Source organism: Rissa tridactyla, chromosome 9, assembly GCF_028500815.1.
Source record: "Rissa tridactyla isolate bRisTri1 chromosome 9, bRisTri1.patW.cur.20221130, whole genome shotgun sequence".
In the NCBI taxonomy this organism is placed as follows: Eukaryota; Metazoa; Chordata; class Aves; order Charadriiformes; family Laridae; genus Rissa; species Rissa tridactyla.
Genome location: NC_071474.1, coordinates 40,921,943 through 40,940,416, shown reverse-complemented (window position 1 = coordinate 40,940,416; position 18,474 = coordinate 40,921,943). Strand labels below are relative to the sequence as shown.

Below are 18,474 nucleotides of genomic sequence, written 5' to 3'. Positions count from 1 at the left end.
ATGCACTTAGTAGCTGACAGGCAGTTTAAATATTTTCATGTGGAATCTGGGGGCTTGCTGGGGAGGACATGATGTGAATTTAAAATGATTATCCAGACGTCATTGGACAAGTGAATAACGAGCTGACTGGCCTAGTAAATCATGTGAACCTGTCAAATGTGGGAACACTTTGGGGAGGAGATGATGTCAAGTAACAGTAACTTAGCAACCTGGCATTTAGCTGTCCAGAGAATGAGTAAGAGTAGCCACTTTTAAATAGCTGAGTAAATAAATGAATCCCTATATGTCTTAGGTGTGCTATAAAAATAGCCCAGCACCGTATGTTTTGTGTCAAGCTGCTTCTTTCTCCAGGATAAGGTGATTTATTATTTCTATTGAAATGAAAAAATGGATTGAAAAGTTAACCCACGTGTAAATGTGTATCTGCGGCCTTTGTCCCTCGTCTGGCGTGCAGCCTTTGGAAGCGTGTAAGGAACGGGTAATAGCCTGCTTTGAAAAAGGCGACGTGTTACAACTGTAGGGTGGTTGGTTTTTTTCCTTTAGACTTTGCTTATGTACATGAAGATTTGGACGGATAAAACCAATTAATTTCTTAGCAATTTCCATGCCGTTGCATTTTCAGCTTTTTATCAGCATTTTCTCAATGGAGGCAGAACCAGTTTCTGCTCTCACATCAAAATAAATCAAGGGGTAATTCCACTGACCTCTGATCTCATTTGAGTTCATTGAATTCTTCTTCCTCCCACACTGGTATAAATTGGCAGCAGCTCCACTTTACGTTGCTGCTGCTGTTATTAAATAAAAAGGAGTTACCCCTGCATTACTTCAGGTATACATAAAAGCAGCAACTTCGCTCTGATGACTCTCTAGATGTGGTCTCACTCCAGAAAATGGAAATGCCAAGTAGTTCTTCGAGAACAGTTCATTCCTGGTTTGGTAGGTGATCAGCTCAATTCTCATCTCGGTGCCACCACAAGCATTTAGCAACAATTCCAGGAAGCTCAGAAGAAAAGCAGAAATGCTTTTCCCGGCATTTTGTGCATTGCCCGTCTGATTACACACAGGCACAGTGAGGTCAATCGTTGGAATCATTTGAGGGCAGCCTGGTGTAGGCTTGAAGTGCAAAAGGCTCTTTGGGAGTTGGAGAATGCAGCCTTGTGTCCAGACCTTTAACACGGAGGCTCACCTTGGCCACTGTGAGTTACACCCGCACACAGCAGAACAGGAGTATTCAAATTTTTGGCCATTCACCTTTGCAGTGACAACATTATGGTGCCACCCATGAGAAAGACACTTCAGGGGCATTGCCCCAAAGCTGTCTATATTAACTCAAAGGTACATAATGTGAAGACTCAGAGCTAACTTTACGCTAGCTCAGTCGGAGGTTGGCATGAGTCAGTGCTCAAGTACTTAGCTTTCGTGGTTGGTTTTTTGGGCCGCCGTTGCACTGCTGGCATGGCACAGGTTAGGTATGAGAGGAGTTCACTTGTGATGTAGATATATACTATAAATCTGCTTTGAGCTGCCAGAGCAACGCAAAGCAGACTTCATGCTGTTGGGGAGGTGACGGGGAGAAAAGGTTGACTGTCTGATCTGACAAATGCATGTGGGTGTGCAGTGTTTCCTGTATTCGAAAGGTGGTGTTTTGCACCTGCCTGTTAGAGGGATAAATGCCTCTTCAAGATGTAAGGCAGCAAAAGATTAGACCTTTGTCAGGACAGACAAGCAAGGTCTGATTCCAGCCTGCGGGCACATTTATCAAATAAAGGTTTTATTTTGTAGCAGCATTAAAGAAATTATTTAGTGAAGAACTTTGAAATGTAAAATCTGATCATTATGTGGGTCTGTTGCAGCCTGTCTACACTGTAACAATAAAAAAAGATTACAAAAGGTATTCAGGAAAGGAGAGATTGCAGTGCACCTATTGCAAACTCCCTGTTCAATTCTGTTTTCTTATCTCCTTAACCATAATATTTTAACATATATTTTTCTACTGCCAAATGGAAATGTTGCTGATTTCAGTAGTATTATATAATTCTGCTATCATTGCCAGATTTCCCATTGCAACTAAAATTACTGTAAAGTGAGCTGACATCGCAAGAGTTGGGACACTTATTACTGCTCCTGAAGAGAATGAAAACACTCTCATGAGAAATGAATGACTAAATGGAAAAGTGTTAATTCTTACCTGTTTTCTAAGCTCTTCAGCATCTGTTTTTACCAAAACGACCGCTTTTAGTTTCTCTTCCTCATTGACAGTCACCTCAGAAATGATCCACTATTTATTGCAACATGTTACATGGTCGGCATCTTCACTGATTCAGTACTCTCTTATGATAAAAATAATGGTATTTTATGAGAATATACAAAATAGTTTTTTAAAAAGCCAGTTCAAAGAAGAAAGTAGTTGAAGCAAAGTCATTGTCTTGGAGGGAAAAGTAGTAAGTTTTGCAACTTCTGTGGAATATCAGGTGCACCCTCTGTGGAACTTAAAAGTTTTGGTCACTTCATATACTAGTTATTTGAATACCTCTAAGTTTTGTAGTTCGAGAAATAACTGGAAGTGAAAGAGACAAAGAATGTGGGAAAACAAGTTGATGGGATCTTGTAGTTGAGTGGAGAGTATCATAAAACTAAGATTCCTGTTCCAGATTTGCAGACCCGTGGGACCTGACTTCCCGTCCCTTTTCATCATTGTAAATAAAGAGTAACTCCCTTATCTTTGAGTGAAAGTGTGAGAGAAAACAGACCCAAGGAATCTGGGATGTCAGATCAACTTTGACCTTTTGTATGCTCCCATGAACAAAAAAGGCCCCAAGTGCTGAACTCAATGGAAAATTTTAAACATTTCTATACTGTTAGTGTAGTGTTTGGCTCTAGCTGTACCAGGTATCCTCCCTTAAGGACCATGGAGGCTGCACAAATTTATGTTGTATAAAAACATGATTAGGAACTTCAGAGTCTGTTGTGTGCCTGTTCTGGAGTACTGCTGCCGATTCCAAAATGACTGGTAACAACTCCTGGCACAGTACACAGTGTGGTCAAGCAGAAAAGCCATCTGAAGCTCCTATACTCCACTTACACATCTTACTGCCAAAGTATTAAAGAAAAAAATCTAGTCCTAATTTGAAATGTAGGTAGTAGAATATTCTTCTGGTCTCAGATTAATCATTTCTGTTATTTCATCTTGTCCTGTCAAAATGAAGCATGGTTAAATATGGGCATTGAGTGTTTAAACTGCTAGCAATGTTACCTTTCATTTAAGTAGATTAATAATGTGTACTCTACATAACAAATTGCTTTAGGCATAGAATGAAGACATTGAAAACATATTAAAATCGAGTTAGGCTTTCTGAAATGAATGCATGCTTTAGAAGCAATTCTGGTTTGAAATGACAAAGTCCATAGCATCTTCTGTGGCTCTATCTCACAAAAGGGAAGGGCTCGGTTTTTGCAGCCCTGAGGGCATGTGTTGCAGGTTGTAAGTCCTGATGGGAAGCCTCCCCATAAGTCAGCACTGCTGAAGAAGCTGATGGAACCCATGAAGGGTAAGCTGGCCATATGTTGTTAGTCAAGAGAAACAAGAGCTAGGAAAAGGCTAAACAGACTTGTAGCATCTAAGGGAAGACAGGGCTGAAAGATGTAACTAAAAGAAACTTCAGAAAGAGTATCAAGAACTCTCCTCTTTGAAATTCTCCTCTGAAGTTTCAGCTGGCCATGACAATCAAAGCCTAAAAAATTGGCTGATGGCTAAAAAAATATGTGTAAGGAAAGAACCAGATAGATGGGGAAAAAAATGGACCAAAAAGGGGCAGATACTTGAGGCATGCTCAGTTTCTCTGCTTAAACTATATGTTGCATATATGCAACTATATGTTGAACTATAGCACGTTGCAACCTTTGATGCTTCACTGCTCTTGTGGTCTTAGAAGGAAAGTAAAGAAAACAGCACAAAGATGACACCTGGAGTAAACCCAAAGTTAGAACTTGGAATCTCGTTGTTACTCTCAGAGGAAAGTGTTCTGTTACAGAAGATACCAGGAATATTTGTTGACATTTTCTTCATGTACTGCAGTCTAAATTTAACCCAGGCCACTCCTAATCTCTTAATCTTGAAGGGAGAATGCAGAAACCAACTGAGTTATGGGCCAAGAAGTATTTCTTCCTGAGAGACCCCCGGACAAGCAGGTGGATGGTTCCTTTGGAGGAGTCATGTGATGACACACTCCCAGCCTTGCCAGCCTCCATGGGGTTTGTGAAACCAGCCTTACATGGGAAGGTAGTCTTGCAGTCATCATCTGTCTTAAATTCAAGTTATTCCATAGCCTATAGGGAGAATAGTTCTGGAAGCCACCATTTTGTGGGGGCAAGTTATGTCTTTGCTACTTGTCAATGATCTGTAGGCTTTAAGACTGTCATGCAGGATAGTCAGTGGAGTTCTTTCTGAAGGTGTCTTCCTTCTTACCTGTGGAGATTGTTTCAGCTGTCAGTCTCTTCAGAATACACCATTTCACAGCTGCCAGTAAAAGACTGATATGGCCCATCTCCTCATCTCTTTGAACGTTCTCTCAATAAATGTTTGAATTCATAGACTCAGATAAAACATCCTGCCTTTAATCGTCCTGTATAACCTTAAGATGCCCCTTCACTCCACAGTGTCTCCTACTATGAAATGGGGAAATGGAGCCTCACCCACACTGCCATTGCGCTGCGAAGTTAAATTAGTTGCTAGCAAAATGCATTGAGGTCCTCAGCTGGAATTATTGGTGTTATAATTGCGCCAAAGGAAGGCCCAATCAGATATTTAAAATTATACTACATACTGTGGCTTATCTATTTCTGTAGAGAATTTCTAACATTTCTTTAAAGAAAGCGTGTCATTGAATTTAATGTTCTGAGAAACCTTATGAACTTCCAATCTATTTTAGCCATATATTTCAAATTGTTCTTATAATTGTGTTTTTTATTGAATATGTAAGTTCCTTTCAATTTCTTAATACAGTACATGGGTTTTAATACGCATTTGAGAAGAATGCACACTGTGGATGGGAGGCACTTTTGAGCATTTTCAAATTGTCATAGTAAAATTGTCACATTTGTTTAATTAGCCTGTAGATCCTGCCACATTGATTTATGTCAGCCGTGTAACAGTTTCTTTGGATAGCTAGAAAATCTGACCAGAATGCTTTTCTTTTTTTTTTTTTTTTTTTTTTCCAAGGAATTTCTCACATTTCTATTTGATTTAAAAGCATTCATACAGGCACTCAGCCTTGCAGAAGTCAGCTGAAGAAAATGTCAGGCCGTAGCATTAGAAAGGAAGATGGTTTTATTAGTTCAAGGCATTGAGGTGTTTGTTGACCATTGCTCAGAGGCAAGAGATGAAAACTGACTACAAACATGAATCTGAACTTCAGCCCTAAGTGCCTGAATCTATATTTGTTCAACATTCTGCATGCGCTGTTTATTCTACCTGCTGCAAGTGTTACTGTATTGCCTCCCAGGGCTCCTCGGGTGAGGGCTCTGGTGTGGGTGTCACTAGAAACCCTGTTCTCAACAGCTTACAGCTCTTGTTTAGCTATTTCCTTTATTCCAAAATTTCCATGCAAAGTCTAAGCAAATATTTTTGGGGCGGAGGTGGAAATACTGCTTACTAGTACTTTGCAGGGTGAAACAGGAACAACATGGATACACATGGACTTGGGAGACTTGCATGGATTGCTAATGGGAAAAAAAAAGAAAGGGCAGGGTAGTGCACATTGCATTTTTTGCTGGTTGAGTGGGTGATTTAAGGCATGGGCAAAGTTTCACCTTTGCAGCCAAGCTGGAAATGGTGCGACTGATCTCTTGGGGGGAATGCTTTGAGATCTTCTGATGGAATTTATTGCACGAGCATTGAGTGTTAAAGTCCCCTTTGGGCTTTGTAGTCCATTAATTTCTTTGCCATGAGTGTATCCTCCTAGAGAGTATGGTTTTTTGGGTACCCCAAGATACAGTAACCTTTAAAAATATTCTTCTGAGCCTCAGAAAAAAGACTTGGTGTTTGGTTTGTAGGGGAACATTACCAGGAGTGATTTTTTTTATTTTTTTTTTTAAATCAAGCCAATTAATCCCTTCCCACTTATTCCAGTATTTTATCATTTCTAACCTCTTGAGTCCCTAATCTTTTCAATAAGAGGTCTGAGCTGCCAGTTTATCTGAAAAGGGAGTGTTGCGCCAATCAAATGAAAACTGGTGCTCTGATTTTTTTGAAGAGCAGCCCCTTGTCGTTCCTGAGTTCAGACAAAAACAAAGAACACAGCTTCAAGAGTGAGGCGTTCACTGGAGGCTTCTTTCCATGAAAATAGTTATCACTCCTTTTTTCCTTGGCAATTGAGTCATTGTTGCTTTTAAAAGAAGTTGTCATGATCTCCTCATTACCATTTTTCTTAATATGATAAGTGTAAACTACAAGAAAGCTATCATGTTTGAAAGGATACAGGAACCCTAAGGAATGTTATACTAACTGCTTGTGCTTTTGAAAAGGCTTAGACTGGGAATTTGACTAAATGTATCATTCTATCTCCTTTTGCAGCAGCATTGTCATTCTGTAGTGTCTTTCACTTATAACACAAGTCACCCTTCAAAAAGAATGGCGTGTTACTGCATCTAGCCTTTGTATCTCTCCAGCAAAGCGAGATCAACAACTCCTTTTGGTGATTGCTTGAACGTGATAATGCATTGCACTTTGTGCTGAAGAAAAAAAAAAAAAAAAAGAAAAAAGTGTTCTTTGGCAGGTTTATTCTAGTTCGTCTTTGTATGATAACTGGTAATTGTCAGTGTTTGACACCAGCTGGAGTTGCAAATAGCACTAACTGCTTAGAGCTAACTAGCAACCGTGGGTCTACTGGGTGGTCTTTTCTTGGGCTTGCTCCAAGTTTGTTCCAGATTGCTCATATGACCCCTGATAAACTATTACTAATGAACAGTTTGCTGTTCCTTTTTGTCTATCTAGAAGCAACAAAGCCAGTACATGTCATCGTCTAGTAATGTAGATACATAATTTTTAAATGCTGGAGCAACAAACTTAACTGCATTTTAGTGCTGTGGCTTTTGTGTCCTATTCACTGGTTTTCCTGTGGGAAAAAAAAAAGTAGTGTAGTGTTTGGAGACAGGAAGGTTATGGACTTCGCCCTTTTTCAGCCCTGTTTTTAGGGGTTAGTTTGTTTCAATGAGTTTGTTGTCAGAAGGTTTTAAAAAATGCAGGCATGGGAGGAGGATATATTAATCTGGCGTATAGTCTGAACATGCTGATTTCAGACGTTAGGGCTGCTCTGTGTGGGACCAAGCATCCTCAAGTCATACGTCTTAGTGGCAGTTCTGAGTATTTAATGTTTCCAACCTCAGACTTATTAGCTTTGTGAGAAAGAACGAGCTGGGAAATGAGGAATCAAATGCATGCATGTGACAGTGGGAATCTGTCTACCAGAAATACTCTGAAGGCTCCATACCTTAGGGGAGATCAAAAAAGACCTCAGCATGTTTTGGCTTTGGTTTTCTTTACTCTTTAAGCTGGCTTATGTGGGTAAGGCTGACATGCCAAAAAAGTATATGTTGTATCAAAACATCTTCTATAACATCCATTCATTTTTCCTACACCTGTTAGCTTAGCAGGAGCGGATCAAAGGGAAGGGCTGGCATGATTTACAGGACACGCAGATGCAGGAACAGACCTGCTTCAAGGCACAAATGAGGAAAAGGAAATCCAGACTGAAATGTTTCTTCTTTTCCAAAGGCTAAAATTGCTATAATAAATGCCAGGTCACATGATAAGTTTTCAGGTGGCTGCTTAGGTCTTTCTCTAAGAGAAGAGAATTAGAGGGTTGAGCGTGAGAGGCAGCAAGGACTCTCCCTCTCTGTTACAGGCCAGAGCCCATGGTATATTTTTTGGCAAACATGCTAAACTTTTAAGCATATGAAAAAACAGGGTGCCAAATTAGAGGATCCAATGATCAGGCTTTAGTTGGAAGTTTTCTGTCCATCCAGGGCTCGCTGAATGCTGATCAAGCTGGCTATGTTGTCCACCCAGGATTTTCCAGCCAATATTCACTGTTCCCACTTTCCAGCCAATAGTCAGAAGTTCCACCACTGCCCTAGGCATTGCATAAGACAAAAATTGAGACAGTCTTTGCCCTCAAAGCATTCATAGTCTCTGATGTAGGCACTGGGAAGATAATCATACTCTGTAGGGGAGAGTGCATTCTTCATACACTAAGGGAGAAGCAAGTTTTCAACTGGGACACATAGTGGGGTGACCATCACATAGATGAAGAAAAGGTAATGGTGAAAAAGGACAGCTTCGGTATGGGCAGGTTTGAGCTTTTCTAGGTGTTCACTCTGTCTTTGCCTCAGCCTCAGACCACTGTTTTAATGGCATTACAGTTGGGGTGTTGAGGAGACTATGTAAGAGGGAAACACTCAGCATTAAAAAGAAATGCTACCCTGGCACACCCACTCAGGAAAACCCATGCTGCAATACTGCTTGTGTGGTAGGCGAAATAAAAGAGATCTGGCAGCGTCTCGGTTTTGAAGGCAAAAAACCAGCTTTTGTAAAAGATTTCAATGTGTATTGTACAGCAGTGTGTGGTAGCTTCATTTCTTTGTATTTGATGAGTAACAATTTGGAGTCCAATGTTAATGAAAGCAAATCATGGCTTATGCAAAAGAATTCAGCTTTAAACTCAAATTTAGGTTGCCTAACCTGGTTTCTTAATTTCCCCCTATACGCTATTTCAGATAATTGATGCTGCTGTTTTAAGGCTAAAGCTAGTGTCTTCTGGCACAAGTTGATGCTTTCAAATTCCTGATGATTTTTAGACTCAGTTTCATCATACTGTCAGGATGTGGGTTATAAGCTGGTTACATGGGTCTAAAACTTAGTGCACAATGTAAAATTTAAATAGTTTCAGTGCTAAGCCTACAGAACGAGAAGTTTTTTAGTTTAGTAATTTAATTTTGCCTGATATTGAATTTGGAGATATTTTTTTTCATTACTTTGGCATCAGTGGCTCCAGAAAGTAAATGCATTTTGTAAGAAATTACATGGATAAGGTCTTGTCATGTGACTACATAATTCACTGTTGTATTTTGTATGAAAAAAGCCATGAATTGATTGCATCTGGCAATGTAAAGGAGATGGTGTAATGTATTGTATAAATGTGCACAGTGGAGTGCCTCAGGGTAGGTGCAGTCTTGTTTTGTAACTGTAAATTATAGTTCTGCTCTCCTCTTGGTGTGAACCCTAAGTTTCAGAGAAGAAAACAGGCGATTCAAGACATGCTTTTTTGCTTGTGAAGTTCAGGATGGATGGAACAAATTACCAGATTCCCTTAAACAAGTGCCAGCAGTGAATAGTTTCAAAACACAGTTGCTTATTTACTTGGAGAAATGTTGCCAATGTTTTTTAAATTGCAGAGATGAAATTATATGTTGGTATTAGTAACTTTTGAAAGAATTAGCTTTTTATTACTTATTGTGCCTTTGTTTATATTATACTGTTGTACTGCCAGGATGTTATGTTGTGTTTAACAGTTCAATGCATACTTCCTATCTCTTGGGGCCCTCATGAAAATTAGATGTGCCATCCCTGGAGATGGTTACCAACAAGTATCATTTTGAATAAATAAAATCAATGGGATATGACTGTGCATTGCGGTGGGCATGAGAAGCTGCCAAGAACAGGAGGTATTGCATTGGCCATACTGTCCACAGCAAGACTCTGGTACTGTGCATTGGGCAACAAAGTCATTAGTTAGGTTACCGAGAGTGACAGATGAAGGATGCCTAGCTTTCTGGAAGTGGGTTTAGTACATCTGACTGCAAGTATCTGAATATTTCTGGGTGTATCATTAACTTTTAGGACTCTCAAACTGGTGTTAACTAAATATCCAGTTCTGGATGCAGTATTAACCAGATATGATCACAGTACAGTTTAGGATTAGGAAGTATGGAGGTTCAGGATTTTACCCTCGTGATTGCTCTGGTGTTCTTGAAGTGCTCTGTGAAAGACACAGCACCAGCCACTGCCCAGCAGCATCCCAGACGAGCAGGACCTCAGGTCTGACCCATTGTGGCAGTTCCATGTTCCTGACCCATCAGTAGGTCTGTCCAGAAGAACAGTAATATGGAAATACAAATACCTCACATGGCCCAGCATCTCACATGTGCTTGGCAAAACTTCAAAGCTTTGATCATCCTTTCCTTGCATGCAGCCTTTCTGGCCTATCCTTAACAAACCCCACATATTCTCCAAGTAGAGAAGATGCCTCCTGCCTCTCTTGGATGGGAAGTGGAGTTACCTCAGTTGTGTTCTTCCTGGTCAGTATATGCCTGTCTTTGGACTCTGAAGGCTCATGGCTTGACACAAAGACAACACCGGCTTCTGCTCATCTCCTGGACATTCACTGGAAAGCTTAGGGAATGGTCTGAGACAAGGCAGCATGGGTCAGAGAGGCAATCGTATATGTAGGATGCATCTACCTTTGACTTCACGATTTCTCAGGCATCCCTTTTCCACAGAACTCTTAATCTGTCTCATCATATAAAACTTAAGAGAGCTCTCCTGTGTGCTTCCTGTAAGGTGCTGCTTCATTTTTTACAATCCGTGATTCTACTTTGCTGATTATGTTCTGTGAACCCCCCCATGTCCTTCCTGCACTTTACTCATACAGACAACCTAAACCCAACAAGAGTAGGGATACAGCTGCTACAGACCTCTTGTTTTGTTGCAGTTCATCACCATGATGTTTCTGTGGTAGGGCCTTTAGGGAGTTGTGCTGCATGTTCCTGAAAATGCCAAGAACGTGTGAGAAGGTGCTCGATGGCACAAAACTTGATTGGGGTTGAATTGAAGGACTGTCCTGGGCAGTGTGAGCCACATTCAGGACAGGTTTTGACCATATAATCTTCCTGAGGTGGATGATGAAGAAAATGATCCTGATCTACCTTGGAGAGAAGTATCCAACCTATTTCACAGAGGAGCCTTGGGAATGAGCCATTATATGCACAGCATGGACCATTTGGGGCCCAGGAACCCAGCAGGGAGCTAAATCATTTGGCAGTGTAGACACACTATTATGTAGGCTGTGGTTACTTTTAGGATTGTGTCGGACTTGTTAAATTGGAAATCCGGTGGTGGGTTCATGTGGTGTAGCTTCATTACTCTCCCCCTAAAACAGCCTCTTGAACTGAGATACCTTCTCACTGTAATGGAGCGTTGTTTTTCTTCACATACACAAGATTGGTTAGAGCAGTAAGTACATCAATCATGTTTTGCTTTTTTTTTTATTGTCTTCTAAATGCTCTAAGCAAAGAATATGACTGTTATTAGTTATAGAAGCTACAGTATGAGGAAAATATATTGAAAACTGTGAGGTAAACGTGAGTCAGAGAGCATTGAGAAGCTCAACAGAAAATGTCCATATTGCTGTCACTTTCTTTATGGATTTCCAAATGTTAACAAAGTGGGAAAGAAAAACATATGTTGTAAGGTTTTTAGTCAACCGTTACTGGCTTCTAAAGCACTTTCTGTATTCATTTTCACTGAATATCACTTTTGTCTGTCCTTCCCCTTCTTGTTAATATGGAAAGGAATATTAATTTACCATGGGAGGATATGGAATGCATCCCATTCCCCAGTTGGGCAAAGGGAACTTATTTGTTGTCATTGATAAAACCCACAAGGTGAACGCTGTGTTTTTAGATTATGGTCAGGGAAATGATTGCTTTTTGTAGGGTAAACTCTGGCTTTTCAGTAATGAACTCATGTGTGTATGCACTGTATTTCCAAATGGCTTTCTAGTAGTTTTTGGTACAGTAGCAAGATAAATTCTAGTATGACACAGGCATCATTGCAGATGCTGCCACATTGTTCCTCCAAAAATATGTACTGAGCCCTCGCCACTGGTAATAAATTTGCCAAAACATTTGCATGAGTAAAAAGTTTCCTGCCTTAACATTCATACCAGGAAAGCTGACTTGCTCTTGGAAGCCATCAGGCCATCACTGAAGTCTTTTTTTCTTTTTTCCTTCCCCCTTACAGGAAAAAAGATGCGGTATCCCTCTGATGATGAGAATTTTTTTAAGTGCTGAACCATGAAAATCAAATGCATATCCATGAATTTATCTATCATGTCCCTGTCAATACTGACAATGTATCAAAATCCTTTCCTCAGGAAGCCTTTGGCCCGGTATAAAGCAGGCCACATTACTGGTCAGGATATTCCCTTGTGCTCGTGCAAATTTCCCATTCCTTCCTAAGGAATATGAATGAGAAATAGCCCGTAGTTTTATTGCCTTTGTGTTCCTTTAGGCTTTGGTGTCATTTGCTTGTACATGTATAAATATATATCTATATCTTCATTCTTTCCTTCACCTTTTCCCCAAAGATGAAACGCGTTGAGATGTTTTTTAATTCAGTATGCATCACACACATAGCATGTGGCTGCCCCTCATGCATTACTGGCTTCCTAGCAGAGAGGGTTTGATAAAGTTTGTATAAATGCAGAAACCAGAAAGATACTGTGAAAAAAGACATGCTTTTTATTAAGGTTGCATTGATAAATAGTTAATAAAACATTAATAAATCATTAATAGAGGCTTTAATAAATGGTAAAACGCTTGGTTATCTTTACTCCATCGAGGCAGTAGGTTGCTTAGCACCAGCTATAACATCAAGTTTGTAATAACCCTAGAACATCTATTCATCATATATTAATTTTTTCTGAATGCAACTTTAACATACTGTGTAACCAAAAATTGGAGAAAGTTTAAAGCAGCAGATTTAGCTAAGAGTTGAAAGGACTGAGAAGGGCAGTTGACAGAATACCACAGATAGGATCTGTGTAGCGGCGGTGGCCTCAGATTGCATTTATTGCTAGCAATGTGTGCAGAGCTGCTCCTCCTCCTGCTCCTCTGGCTGCCCTCTAATGATGTGGGCACAGTGTCGGTCCTGAAACTGCCTTTGTGGACTCTTAATGCCACAGAAGAAAGGCACCAGGATTGTTGCTTTCTTCTTCTGCCTTTTTGTGGATCTGCTATCCACAAGAGAGGCAGTAAGGGTGATGTTTGGCCAACAGAGATCTATCAAACTACAGAACAAGAAGAAGAGCTGGGAAGGGTCTTAGATCGTCTACTACACGTCCCTGTCCCAATGCAGGAATCAATTCTGCCTAAGCCATTCCTGACGGATGTGTGCTAATCTGTTCTTAAGTGTGTTCCTCCAAAGATGGAGTCTGTGTAGTGCCCTGAGCAATCTGTTCCAGTGCTGCACGGTCCTTACCATTAGAGAGCTTTTTCTTATGTCTAACCGGCTGCAGTTTAAGTTCATATCCACCATAAAACTGGAGAACAGATTATTCTCTCCTTTAGCAACAGCTCTTTCTGTAATTGAAGACTGTTCTCATGTCTCCCCTCAATTCTCCCAAGGGAAGTAGCATGAGCCCTATATCTTGGGAGGCTTCAAATTAGATCAGGCTAAACAGTTTAGAGTGCGCTGTAGGAAGGGAAGCTGCCTCAGTAGGGACGCAGAGTACACAGCCTGCCTGCTTTTTTCCATCATGACCTCTTAGAGCCTGGCTCAGTGTTTTTATCTGTATTTAAAAACACAGCGCACTTTCTTTTGAACAAGAAGGAAATGATGGAGAAATGAAATGCAGAGAAAAGAAGTAAATCTTGAAGGCGGCTATTATTTTAGGGACTGGTTTTGTAAAGCTATTTACCATCTGCCCCATATCCCCTGTACTCAGTTCTCTTGCTCTGACCTTTTCCTTAGAAACTTGCAAGTTTAAATCCTTCCCCAATCCTCTCCTTCCATTTAAATCGTGATTTGGCCTTGTACCTCTGCAGCCCTTAAAAAGTTTGCTTGGAGTAGTTGTATTTTTGGTGATTCATTAGATCGCATCTGCGTGTGTCCTTCTTGGTTACTTACCTGAGGGCTTTTATAGCTGAAAGAAGCAGACTTAGCTGAAGAGACGAGCGTGCCTAGCTCTAATAAATAAAGCACATGGAGTCAATTAAAACAATGTTTAAATAATTTTCAGAAAGGAGGATGCTTGATGTTACTACATCAGAGGACCACAGTGACTTTTAAGCCAACAAACTGTGCAGGTTTACTTTCTCATTTAATCTCCAGGTCTATAAAAAAATGCATGCTTCCATAGCAGCCATCTACCCGCTCCAACAGTTAACATGATTTTGGAATTATTTTAAGTCCAAACCATGTGAAAATAAATCCTAACTCAATTTTGTGGGATTACTTTGTTTCCATTAAATTCCTCTTTAAAGCATTTCATATGCTCGGTTTTATTATTGTTACATCCAGGAATTTCTAAATACTTCCAAATTTGGATTGATTAAAGTTTTTTAATTTTTCCTGGGAAAAATAAAGAAAAAAGTATGCAATTCCCTGCCTACTTTCCCAGGTATTTACAAACTAAGATGTTTATATATACATCTTAATGGATGCATATACAAGACACACACTGTCTGCGTGGTTCTTTATAGTCATAACATATTAGAAGGTAGATATATCAGATTTCACAAATTAAACAAAATAGAGCTTAGCGTGTATTTAAAGATGAGAAACCGCCAAAAGAATTTAGGGCATAGCAAAGAATGGTGAAGTCCAGTGAATAATTAAACAAATGGCGTGCTTTCTTCTGATTCTCCAAAGTACTGTGCATGTGCTTAAGGAGCAGAGTAGGAGAGGGTTACGCAGATGGTCCCATCTCTGCAGGATGTGGGGCTGAGGTTTTGACCTGTCACTGCAAAGAGCACAGTGCCATTTTTGCATGTCATTCTGCAGCTCGGTAGTGCTCTGCATGAGCGTGATATGCAGCTGTGCCGCTGTCGGTGTGGGGCTGCTGCCCATACATTTTGATGTGACATTTTTCAGATGAATAAAGTCAAAACTTCCTCTATGATCATTCCAGGCTCTTTGGTCAACAGTGCAGTGGCACTTGTCCATAGGCAGATGTAGGTATGTTTCTTTAAGTAACTATATACTTCCTCACCACTTCCACACAGAGTGTTTGCTTATATGCTGGGGTTTAATTACTTGTGTTGTTTTCCATGTGTGATCCTATCTGGAATTTTCTATCCAATAATTTTTATTGCAGTGATAATTGAAGTGAAATGCCTCAATGTAGCTAGCTGGTACCATTGTAATAGACTTTGACGCTCACAAGGTCACTCTGTAAACACATGGACCGGATAGTCCTAACCTCGCTGAAGTTGACTTTTGCCTTTTGCCTCTGACCTCAGTGGAATCAGGATTTCTTACCTTGTAATTGAATTTCCCCAAATAGTAGCAGACTCACTTTTCCTTTTCCCCACTCTTTTATGTTCAGGTGTCTCCTAACAGGGAGATGACTAGATTCGCTTACACTTCAGCCCGCCAAGTGGTACGCAGTGGACACTAGATGCATTTTGACAGTGAATATTCTGAAGTTTGCTGGCATCATCTTCCCATGAATCCTAGGCTCTCTGTCCAGCGTGGGCAGGAACAGACTGAGGTCAAGCCTGTAATTGCAGTTCTAGAATATGCTTCATTTCTGCCTTCAGTTCAGCTGCCTGTCCCTCTTTTAATTATGTGATAAAGTCTCCGTTTCATCATTTTGCTATGAGGAGATTTGCCACAAAGCAACTTCTATGGCATAGGATTTGGCAGAGGCATGCAGGATTTGGATTATATTATCTCACGGAAAAGTTCACTGGATGTTTAAATCTTTTTCTGCTTTCCTCTGTGCAGAGGTCAAACAATGCGTGCAATATAACAGCGTACTTCTCGTCATTGCACTGAGCTGCCACAGCCTCACCCACGGGGAGGGATGAGCTCCTCACGAGCTGCCTCTTTCCTCCTCATGGCCACTGCCAGGGCTTTGTGCAATGAAAACAGGCCCTGAGCTCCACCGCCAGAAACCCAAAAGGTCTTCCAGCAGTGCAGAGACATCTGCACCCTCGCCTGTCCCTGAGTCCTCTACACAAGGAACTGGCAAAGCTTGGCCCCAGGCTGCAGGCTCTGTAGCTGTGTGGCCCTTTAGATAAGCCACAAGCGTGTCCATGGTGCGCTGCACGGGTGGAAGCAGAATGAAGGAGCCCAGCGAGGCCGAGCTGCCAGACCAGCCCTGCCCTCCTGCTTCCACCAGGACCAGGGGAGGGCTTCTCTCCGTAGAAATCATTCCTGGGCTCTGTCCCTTGCGGGGCTCAGCCAGACCTTGCTGCAATAGCAGCAGTGCTAAAGGTGGAAATTTGATGGGCTTCAATAAAATACCAGTGCCTAACAGGTGCTTGGGGGAAGTTTACATGTCTGCCTGTCCCCTTGACTGAGGACCATGGTGCATAGCTTTCCTTTCTCTCTCCTAACCTCCTGTATGACACGTGATTTGTCGGACTGGAGACCTGCAACTCGCTGGCTGTATCTTCATTAGCATCTAGCTGTAGCCACCCGGGCCATGTCTTCAGCCCAAATGCACCCAACCACACTGCCCTTTTGACAACAGTTATATTTTCTTTAATTAATTGTATTATATTATATTTTTATTTGTGGAACATTTGCAGTGGTTGTCATGTTACCTACAGAAACTTGTGTGTTCATGAGCTTTGTAGTGACTGGCCCTGGGCTTGACCAGTGTGAAATGGCAGCTGGGAAGTTTAGTTTACTGCAGTCAGGATTATGGCCGTTGCATGCAAAATTTCCTAGATCAGACCCTCTTTTGCTCTTTGTCTCCCTTGTCTCAAGAAAGAGTCATTTCTGTGCTTTGTAGGCAAAGAAAAACAACCAACACAGAGATACAACAGATTGCCAAAGACAAGTATTACTGCCTCTCTGAATATTTATTAAATTAAAAGCAAAGATAAGAGAGCATGGAGCAACATCTACCATAAAACACACTCATTAGAAGGGCACTTACAAGCTCTGCCTAAAACAACACTTTTGCAGTTTCTCTATTCTACTGATTTTTCCCCCCTCCTCTGACCATAAACCTGTCCTCACCCTTGTTCCCAGGAACTGCTGCCTGTTGGGCAGTTGAGGTGTTCATCTACCACATAAGGATGGGTGCTGATGCTTGCTTTAAGCATCTCCAGACTCAGTGGAGAATACATCATCATTTTTTCCTCTCTTTCTTCTTCATGTACATGAATTTGTTTTCAAAAACCTTTTTTTTTTTTCTTCCCTAGGAGATGACCCATTCCTGGCCTCCTCCTCTTACTGCTATTCACACTCCTGGCAAGGCTGAGCAGACCAAGTTTTCTATCCCAAGCAAGGTACAAGTAGGGTATTACCAGTGACCTGATTAACATTCTGTTCTGTTGAGTGTTCTTCGCTGGAGAGTTTATTTTTGTAATTGGTTCCATTTTCAAAAATTTCTAAGACTATTTTTAGTTGGAAATTCCCAATCAGACTGTTGTTACTAGTAGGACTGCTTATTTAAAGCTGCAGAAGTTGCTACAACTGAGGCAAGGTGAACTTTTTCTCTGTTGTTATATGAGTCTTTTTACATCAAGTACAATATATTTTGTTTGTTTTTCTTCCATTATTATTTCTGCAGTGCAGTGGCTGAGATGGTCATTTGTTCCTACTTAGTGATTGATTGCATGATGAGGTTTAGGCTGCATGGTCAAATTATGGTGACTTAAAATGTTCCTGCATGTGAACAGTGCTGTGGCCTCTGTCTGTGTGCACACTCCAAGGGCACACAACGTTGCGCAATGCGATCCTCAGTATTGGCCTTATTAAAAGCACGCGCTCAGCACTTGCCACGTCAAAAACAGATGCCTGGAGAGTACCAGCAGTTCACCTATCACTCAGCGAATTGTTAAACTGTATGATTTGAACAGCCCGAATTCCATTGTTGCCTTCTAGCTATGATTCTGTTCGCACTGTTAGAGATAGAGCTCATACCCAGGGCTGGAGGTATCTTTTGCTGGGACCTGAACAACTGGGAGCTGATGATGTCTGGGGAAGGGGAGAACTTCCCGCGGGTGCGAAATCTACGCCAGTCTGACATGGAGCTACACAAAAGTTTCTTTCTAAAGGCGGGACCTTGGAAAATAGCTTACAAAACTGATACTGTTTGACATTATGGTTCAAGCAATCATATCCTGTTTTAGAAGCTGGAATGTGATTTTCCTCTTGATGATTTTATCTGTTTGGCAGATACTCCCCTGTCTGAAATGCAGCCGCCATACTTAATTGGAAATCATATGAGATTAGCAGTATCTGTGGCTCCTTAAAAAAACAAAGCCAGCGCCCAGAATGCCTTATTTTAATGGAATGTGATTGTTACTGCTCCAGCACTGCCAATGTCGCTAGAGTTAACTGCTGCAGCGTTAAGCATCAGAAGTCATAATCATACAAGAGTATAATCCTCATTGCAAATTGGGTTAAAGTCAGTTGAAACCATTTAGGTGACAGTGGAGTCTGACCTGTGTGAATGC

At 41.0% G+C, this 18,474-nt stretch overlaps 1 protein-coding gene across 2 annotated transcripts in view; it reads left to right on the top strand.

Annotated features, from left to right (window-relative positions):
• AFF2 (ALF transcription elongation factor 2) overlaps positions 1-18,474 on the top strand; it is a 347,591-nt gene that overhangs the window by 191,132 nt on the left and 137,985 nt on the right. For both annotated transcript variants that reach the window (XM_054214075.1, XM_054214074.1), the window contains exon 5: positions 17,215-17,301. In XM_054214075.1, the coding sequence (XP_054070050.1) occupies positions 17,215-17,301 (87 nt within the window). The remainder of the gene's footprint in view (positions 1-17,214; positions 17,302-18,474) is intronic.